The 10,053-nt window shown below is 36.3% G+C and overlaps 1 protein-coding gene across 2 annotated transcripts in view; it reads right to left on the bottom strand.

The window, feature by feature from the left end:
• Positions 1-5,971: 5,971 nt before the first annotated feature.
• The window catches only part of asmt (acetylserotonin O-methyltransferase), a 48,617-nt gene continuing 44,535 nt past the window's right edge, over positions 5,972-10,053 (bottom strand). Inside the window, exons 7-9 of one of the 2 annotated variants that reach the window (XM_082174774.1) lie at positions 9,075-9,197; positions 6,257-6,874; positions 5,972-6,138 (exon numbers count right to left, since the gene is read on the bottom strand). In XM_082174774.1, the coding sequence (XP_082030900.1) occupies positions 6,663-6,874; positions 9,075-9,197 (335 nt within the window). In that variant the 3' untranslated portion in view covers positions 5,972-6,138; positions 6,257-6,662. The remainder of the gene's footprint in view (positions 6,139-6,256; positions 6,875-9,074; positions 9,198-10,053) is intronic. The other variant, XM_082174775.1, reaches the window with a different exon arrangement.

The raw sequence follows: 10,053 nt of genomic DNA, 5'->3' as shown, positions 1-10,053 counted from the left end.
GTTTGTGTCTCCAGATGGAGGTTCATTTGTGTCTTGACTGGACCTGTGACATGACGATACTAACATCCCGAGGCGTCCTCAAGCCACAGCTGAGACACTCCATCAAACACACACATCAAGTTCAGTACAAAAGACAATCTGTGGAGTCGCCCGCTCCACTCTGAACACGAGCAGAGAGCCGGAGGCGCAGAGACTCACACAGGAATGTTCCACTAGAAAATATATCAGCCCTGGGCCAACCACCCCTTCCTGCCCCTGCACACACACACACACACACACACACACGCGCACACACACACACACACACACACACACACACACACACACACACACACACACACACACACACACACACACACACACACACACACACACACACACACACACACACACACACACACACACACACACACACACACACACACACACACACACACACACACACACACACTTTATCAAAAAACAAACTGAAAAATGGACACACACTCAAAAATGGAGTGAAACCTTCACACATCCACAGATAAACAAATGAAAACACACACATATAACATGCATAACACCATGTTCAGGTTTGACTGTAATGTTGTGACATAATTGCAAAAAAAAGTTAAATTGTTCTTATAATACTGATTTTATAATGTCTAAACACAAATCTAAATGAAAAACTGGGGTTTATGAGTCATTGAGTAATCCTCTGCTGCCATCTACTGGCTATAGTTAAACAAATCATGATATTTTCATTTTAAAAGTGTTTGTTTTCCAGTAGATGGCAGCAATCTTCTCTATTTTATTATTAATTTCAGTTTGTGTTGATTAATAACTTCTCCCGTTCTCCACTGGAAGAGCTGAGGTGAGGTAAACCAACACACTCCTGGTTTCTTCTGAGGGAAAGAGAGTAAAGTACTTCTCCGGGCACCACTTATTAAAGGAGCTATATGTAAGAATTTTTTCATGTTTTAATTGCTTTTTCATTGCCAATGTGTGAGAAGCTTGTAACGAAACATAAAAAACAAGACTTTTGTTCTCGTTTAATTGTTAACGTTTACTCTCTCGCTCCTGAGAGTCTCTTCTGATCAATAACACATGAAACTAATGCAGGATAATGCAGGAAGAGCCATTCTGTACTGTAATGTCACGGATTCATTCAAACTATAGTCAGATCTATATAGTCTCAAATATACTGTATAATCAAACTCTCATAAGTGTAACTGTAATGATCTCATCTGTCGACATGATGCCGGTGAATCTCAGATCTCCTGCAAACATCCACATCTCTATGATCGGATGCTTTCTCATGTTTGTTGTGTTTATTCTGTTATTGAGAGGAACCCGGAGCACATATTTACATATTCATCTAAACGTGGACGACGTCTGGATGTGCGTTAAAGTAAAGGTACAGTATTTACAACTTCTTTTTACTTTTAAGCAAAGAACAAAAAAGTATTTAGCCATTATTATATCAGTCCTTGAATCAATCAGTCTCTTATTCATCTCTTAAATACGGCGATATGTTTCGGACTGCAGTTCATTTAACGGCCACCGGTGTCGCTATAACAAAGGTTTCTGAATTCTACATATAACCCTTTAAATTAAGTTTATTTTCCTGACCACACTGGGAGATATTTGTTCTTATTTTAAGCATAAACACTTCATTCTGATACATTTTTCAGAAAACAAGGCTAAATATCTTAAATAATTTTACTTTTCAAAGATTTTTTTTTTTTTTTTTTTTTCACGTAATGTCTGGTACCTTTTAATTGAATCTGAATATCTTTATATGTGTGACTGTATACCTGAATGTTTGTACACTATGTGTAATTTGATGTTGCCTTGCACCTTTCGCCTGAGGAAGAAATACTGTGGAAGAACATCATTTTTGCAGAAAGTCTCAGAAAGGCAGAATATACCTGTGTCTCTGATTAGTCTTTATGAATCTGATGAATCTTCTCACACTGTATGAATTAAACTTATCATCTAAGTTTAGAAAAGCTGTTTCTCTTTCTCTTCTCTGGTCAGAGCCGCAGAAATAGTGAATCATTTATACTCTCACACACACACACACACACACACACACACACACACACACACACACACACACACACACACACACACACACACACACACACACACACACACACACACACACACACACACACACACACACACCTGCTATTTTTCCTCCGTTTCATGTGGATCAGGACGTTCAAGGTAATAGAAACTCTGAATCATTTATACCAGAGAACTTAAAGTGTATGACACTGAAAATAAATCCTCATCCTGAGGACAATCTGCTGCTCCCAATGGAGTTATCAGTGTTTCTCCACGCTCTCCTGCAATTCCCAAGAGGAAATAAAAACACAAATCAGTCTGTCATATATACGATTATATAGACTTGGCAACACTTTACGATGTTTCATTTCTTAACTTCAATACTTCTACAGCATTTATTAATGTATGCATCTTACACCATGTTCAGGTTTGACTGTAATAATTGACATAATTGCAAAAAAGATGTTTTACTTAAGCACAACATTTTTCTTGTTATAATAATGATTTTATAAAGTCTAAACATAAATCTATATGAAAAACTCTGAGTACTCCACTGCTGCCATCTAGTGGCTGTACTTAGAAATTCATGTTATTTTAAATTTACAAATGTTTTCTATGGTCGCAGAGGGTGTGTTTTCTTGATGAATATTTGTCACCTTTTTGTTGTTGTTGTTTGTTATGTTTTATAAATGTTGTGTAATACGTTATAAGCATCAATAAGTTGATACTTATTTGGGAATTTTATATTTGATTTGCATGTTAATTCGGCAATAGTGACACATACTGGAGAAAATGAGTAACATAAGACGTACACGGTCATGTGATTGGATTATTTGCGTGAACACCGAAAACCAGAGAAACACGAGGTGAGAGGTGTAAAATTGAGAAGTGTGTTTGATCAGAAAGTGTCTCCTGAATCCTGATTGGAAAACACACGGGTATGTTTGCATATATCTTGGTTATCGTTTATTTATAATTTAAGGTACTGTGTGTATTGATTTCAGTTTAATAAGCTATATATATATCGAACGACGTCATGGCAAAATCACTTCATCACGAATTTGATTGTAATTTTGGTTTATTTTCAGTTTTTTCACGGTGTCCATTTGATGTTTGTGATGGTGATTGTCCTGATTCTTGAGAGGAATACATTAAATATGAAGACATTGACGGCGGAAGTGTGGTTTTACTGGTTTGGTGAACACAGGAGCCGATATACTCTGGTTAGTAACGTTCAGATATTTGTACTGGGAAACGTCAAAGATTGGCTACTCATTTTAGCAGTGTATATTATAGGAGAAACAATGAATAGACTAAAATAAACTCTATTTAAATAAACATGGGACAAAGTATGAAACATTTATTGCTGTTTCACATACTGTATTCCCCAAATACTATCCAGTAGCACTAGTGAACTCTTCTCCATCCCAAACACGTCTTTCTCTGAATCCTTTAAGAGTAAATCCGTCCCACATGTTAATCTTTGGCTGTCATCGGTAACAAAGACGGGAGTATTTTGGGTCTGGCCTTTTTGCTAAAGGATGAGATGTAAGAGCATCAGTCTCACATTTGAGACGCATTAAATTAACCTTTCAACTGGAGGAGATGCTCTCTCTCTCTCTCTCTCTCTCTCTCTCTCTCTCTCTCTCTCTCTCTCTCTCTCTCTCATCCGAAAGCCTCAGATTATCAGCGAACAGAGAGACACGAGTCTCTGGAAAGACTTTAACACTCTTTAACACTCAAGAGAAAAGTAGAATTAAGAAGTTCCAGAGTCTTTTATTTCAGCAATAGAGAGACTCACATCAGTTCATCTGAATGACTATAACTGGCTCAAATCTGACATGAAACATGAAGACTTCAGGACACTCTTTCATACTGTATATGAGGGAAAAATCTGATATTTCCCTGGTTTTTGACAGAAACTACAGAACATGCATGATTTACCCTCGACAGAAAGGTGTCAGAGTTATTTTAGTATCATTGACCTACTATTATGTGTTAATATTAGCCTAAGTATTATACTTTATTTTTAGACTTTGTTTTTACATTAGTTTTGAAATTGTAGTAATTTTACTGTGTTTTTGTCTTTTTTATTTTACAATTTTTTTAAATGTCTAATATTAATTTTATTTTATTTGATTAATTGTAGTTTATTTTAGTTTTAGTTATTTTGTACTTCAACTTATGAGGAATTTTGCCTTGGTAACTACACACACACACACACACACACACACATATATATATATATATATATATATATTGATGTTTAAGAAAATAGTAAAGTATTTACTTTTTTTTATTTATTAATTTTAGTTTATTCAGTTTTAGTCATTTTAGGACTTGTAGGAAATGTTGCCTTGAAAACTAGTTGAAATAAGTTTAATATTTTATTTCAAACAACAAAACAGTTTTTAATGGTTTTACTTTTAATTAACAATAATAAACTTGATTATTTTTAAAAACGACACTGAAAAAAACTGTTTACTTTAAAAAAATACTAATACTAATACAAAAACCTGCAAGTAACGCACTTCAAATAAACGTGAAATTTTGAAGTAGAAACCCTAAAATAGTATTTTCTTGTTAAACGTACTGCCATAACTTATTTTTACATATATCTTTTTTTCAATGGGTTGAATGTAGACAAAAGAGTTCTTTATGAAAGATGAGGGATGTCATCAGAGTATATCAAATAAAAGCTCAGCTGCTGATGAAGCGTGTCACAAACACCATCACATGTGGGAACACTGGTGTTTTACTGGCCTTCATTCCCCCCGCAGACACACACACACACACACACACACACACACACACACACACACACACACACACACACACACACACACACACACACACACATCATGACTCTCATGTGATCCGGACAGACGGACATCTGTTATTCATCCCACTTTAAAAACACATCAAAAACTGCTTGTTCTCATAAAACGCCTCCAACGGGAACATCATTACATTGATCATTACTCATAATCATCAACCTTTTATAATCAACATTTAAATTCATAAGTCCAAAAACTTGTCAGGCGATCAATTATGACAAAAACACCTCAAGCATAATACTAATATGTTAATCAAATCAAAAGCACAAATAGTGAGCTCCCTACCTAGGCAGTGTTTTAAGGTGTGTTATGACATTTCATGCTCTTAATTATTATAATTATGTTTATAATTACAGAATCACTTGAATCTTTTGTAGAGACAAAAATTCCAGAATTTATTTAATATTAAAGTCCATGTTGTCAATCATTTTATCTCTTAAAACTCATCTTTGATCACCAAAATGACATATTTAAATATTTATTCTTAATGTATTAAAATATCTTGAATGTAACTCGACACCCTCGCCTCATTTAGTATGCGCAGTTCTATGAATATGCAAATGAGCCCCGCCTCCACTCACTCACTCAGCTCAGAGATCCACTGGTTGACGATCACACGTTGATCTGATTGGTTACAAGGTAGTTTGTGACGTCAGAAACACCAGCGATTTCAAAGTGTGTGTTTGAGACTGTCTTTGGTTCACTGCCAGTTTTAAGGAGGAAATACTCAGCAATGGTGTCGACTTATGAACTTACACATGGTTTGTCTTAAAGCATATTAAAAACACCATATAGACACATAAACAACATTAAAAGCTGGATTTTCAACACAATCTTTTATTATGAATATTTGAAAATATTTTGTATGAATTCACCGGGTTTCACTTGAAATCCGGGTTGTGAAATTCAGATTATCATGATTTAATTAGTGGATTCCAGGTCTCAATATTCAGGGCTAAAAAATTTGAGAGTGAAAAAAAAAAAAAAAATTTGTCTTAGAAGCTATTTTCACACAGTAAATAACAAAATAAAAAGAGGCAAGTAACAAATCAAATAAAATTTTCTTGAAAAAAAAACTGAAATAGTATTTTCATGTAAATTTTATTTACAACTTGGAAAAGTCATTTGTTACAGTGTAACTGATGATGTGACACTATAAGAGTAAATCAACAGAGTAAAAGTTCATCCATGACCTCTTACCTGAACACAGGTAATCACGGTAAACAAAGGTAAAACACAGTAAATATGAACACTGGTAAAACACAGTAAAACACAGTAAATATGAACACTGGTAAAACACAGTAAAACACGGTAAATATGAACACTGGTAAAACACAGTAAAACACAGTAAATGTGAACACTGGTAAAACACAGTAAAACACAGTAAATATGAACACTGGTAAAACACAGTAAAACACAGTAAATATGAACACTGGTAAAACACAGTAAAACACAGTAAATGTGAACACTGGTAAAACACAGTAAAACACAGTAAATGTGAACACTGGTAAAACACAGTAAAACACGGTAAATATGAACACGGGTAAAACACGGTAAATAGGAACACGGGTAAAACACAGTAAATATGAACACGGGTAAAACACGGTAAATAGGAACACGGGTAAAACACAGTAAATATGAACACGGGTAAAACACGGTAACTAACGAACACAGGTATGATGTCATTGATCAGTTAAGCACGTTCAGTGGCCTGAAAACAGACGCTGTGCTTCATCTAATCTTCTCCAGTAAAAGTTTCTGGATATCAGCACTGGTTTATTTGCAGGCCAGGACGGCGTCGTAGATCTTGCCGGTGTTGTGGATCTGGACTCGGGAGAATCCGGCATCGGTGAGCAAGCGTGTGTAATCCGAACCCTTGCGCTCGCGACCCTCCGTCTGAACCAGCATGTTGAGCGAGTAAAGCTGAGCCGTCAGCGGACCGCTGTTATCTTCATGAAGAAGAGCTTCCACTAACAGCACACCTCCACCTGTACATCAGCACACAACACTCTCTCAATGCAGATTATTATTGTTTCATTAGTTCAGAATGTGAAATTCAGCTCTCAATGTTCAATACTCTGGGATTAAAGCGTATGACAAACTCATACATGCAAATGTACTTTGTATTTTGATCAAGAACTTGAATGTATTAGTGCGTAAACTGCTAATATAAATAAATGCACAATTTTTAAAAATGCATATTCATAATTCATGCATATTCATAATTAATGCATTATGCATATTCATAATTCATGCAGAAAACTCCAATAAACATATATTAGTGGACTGCACTGTTTTTAATGTCAATAGACAACGTTTTTATTCAGAGAAATTCATTTAAGAATGTTTTTTAGAATTTTTGTCATAACTATTTTAAAGACATTTAAGATTAATACATTTCTTTATTCACTTTGGTTTCGCCATGAAGATTATTAACACATATGAAGAAGAAGAGCCTCTGCCTGCACATCAGCACCATCCTCTCTCAAGACTCTCAATGCAGATTATTATTAATATTTAATCAGAGGATTTCAGGTCTCAGTATTCATATGAAGTAGAAGTGCTGTAAAGTCTACTTATAAATGCTAGAACCAAAGCCTAACAGACTTACCCAAACTTTTACATTTTAACAATTAAAAATATTTTATTTTTATACCAAAATGAGGACGTTCCCTAAAAGAGGTTTTTAGTTACTGTAATTGAATGGAACAATCGACCACGATCTCTACGTCTGTCATTATTTAGCATGTGTGTGTGGTGAAGTGTGCCATTATTTAGCACGTGTGTGTGGTGAAGTGTGCCTTTAAGAGCTGAAAGTGAAAGCCTCATATTGTTGTCAGCGGATGAATTATATAACGAGCTTCTGGCGTTTGTGCGGGTGTTGTTCAGCGAGTTTTGTTTTCTTGACATTTGCTCATCTTTTTTATAGAGTCAAGAAGCAGCAGCCCTTCAGACATCGACACACACACACACACACACACACACACACACACACACACACACCGTGTCAACAGATGAACAGGTGTGTATAACACAGAACAACAGTGAACAGACACTTTCCCAGAAGCCTTTGCTTCAGACTCATTTCTCCTGTTCATTTTCTCCACAGAAATTCTTCATCATATTTATTTCTGCTCCACGAACTAAACCAGTTACAGATCAATCAATGAGTCCTTCACATCTTTAATGAGGCCATGAACTACTATCCCATAATGCACTGCAAATCGAGTAATTGAACTATTGACTTAAAGTCAATAAGTATAAGAATACATTATAAGATATACAGTATGAGGTTCATCCAAAAATACTGAAACAAACACAATTACATTACCGTTTAAAAGTTTGGCGTGTGTAAGATGTTATTTAAACCTTTAAAAACTTTTTTTTTAATTAATCCTTTTATTCTGCAAGGAAACAATAAATAGATCAACAATGAAAGTAAAGGCATTTATAATGTTAATTTTTTTTTTTTACTTTGTACATTATACGTTGTATATAATATACATTTTACTATGTATTCATATAGAAAACAGCTTTTTTAAATTCTAATAATATTTCAGTTTTCACTTTGAGTGAGAAAGTGAGAGTGAGAGAGTGAAAGAGTGAGTGAGTGAGAGAGTGAGTGAAAGAGTGAGTGAGTGAGAGAGAGTGAATGAGTGAGAGAGCGAGTGAGAGAGAGCGTGAGTGAGAGTGAAAGAGTGAGTGAGAGAGTGAGTGAGTGACCGAGTGAGAGAGTGAGAGAGAGAGAGACTGAGTGAGAGAGAGAGTGAGAGAGTGAGTGAGAGAGTGAGTGAGTGAGAGAGAGAGACTGAGTGAGAGTGAGAGAGTGAGTGAGTGAGTGAGTGAGTGAGTGAGTGAGAGAGAGTGAAAGAGTGAGTGAGAGAGTGAGTGAGTGACCGAGTGAGTGAGAGAGAGAGTGAGTGAGAGAGTGAGTGAGAGAGACTGAGTGAGAGAGTGAGTGAGTGAATGAGTGAGAGAGTGAGTGAGAGAGTGAGTGAGTGAGAGAGAGAGAGTGAGTGAGAGAGAGAGAGAGAGAGTGAGTAAGTAAGAGAGAGAGTGAGTGAGACAGAGACAGAGAGAGAGAGAGAGAGAGAGAGAGAGAGAGAGTGTGTGTGATCAGCAGCTCCACACTCCTCTGGTCAGTCTGTGTGTGTGTGTGTGTGTGTGTGTGTGTGTGTGTGTGTGTACCTGCTCTACAGGACTGGTGTATCTTGATCAGCAGCTCCACACTCCTCTGGTCCGTCCAGTCATGCAGAATCCGGGCCAGAATATAGAGATCGGCCGGCGGGAGAGCGTCCTTGAAGAAGTCGCCTGTCAGAGAGACACACACACACACACACACACACACACACACACACACACACACACACACACACACACACACACACACACGTCTGACAACAGTTGAAGAGGTGTGTCTCCTTTATTTAAACAAAGTCCCCCAAACATGCATACAAACATTCTGAAGTAATCATAGCTCATGTTTTCCAGCACAAATGAGAAAAATAAACTTAATTCAAAGGGAAAATAAATATACATTTTCTGTACCCATCGGCTGATATTTGTTCTTGTTTTAAGCAAAAAAAAACTTAATTTTGATAAATTTTTCACAAATCAAGTCTTAATATCTTCAGTCATTTTGCTTCTCCAGTAAATGTATCAGACAGTTTCTGGTACCATTGACTTCCATAGTAGGAAAAAATATATACTATGGAAGTCAATGGTACCAGAAACTGTCTGGTTACTGACATTCTTCTAAATATCTTCCTTTCTGTTCAGCAGAAGAAAGAAATTCATACAGGTTTGAAACAACATGAGGGTGAGTATATGATGACAGAATTTTCATTTTAAAGTGGAGTATCCCTTTAAAACCAGACCATTATCAGTAGTAACTGAGTTATGGTCTGGCAAAGCTTCATTAATAACTCATTTCCAAAGGGGCGTCACCAACGGACGTCGCTCAAATGCCTCTGGGCGCAATTGGATAGACCTAAAACCAATCAGAGCGATCGTCATCGTGTAAAGCCCGCCTCAATGTTTCTGATTGGTGCCTTGATTTCGACGGATTAGAAATGGGCTTGAATGAGTTCTTTGCCAGACTACTTGCAGAGCAAATCTAAATTTGCCGGAAGTTGTCTGGGTTTTCCCAGGCTAGAATGTTTAGATA

The sequence above is a fragment of the Leuciscus leuciscus genome (genome assembly GCF_965113295.1).
Source record: "Leuciscus leuciscus genome assembly, chromosome: 7".
NCBI classification, from domain to species: domain Eukaryota; kingdom Metazoa; phylum Chordata; class Actinopteri; order Cypriniformes; family Leuciscidae; genus Leuciscus; species Leuciscus leuciscus.
This window is presented reverse-complemented; position numbering and strand designations above follow the sequence as displayed.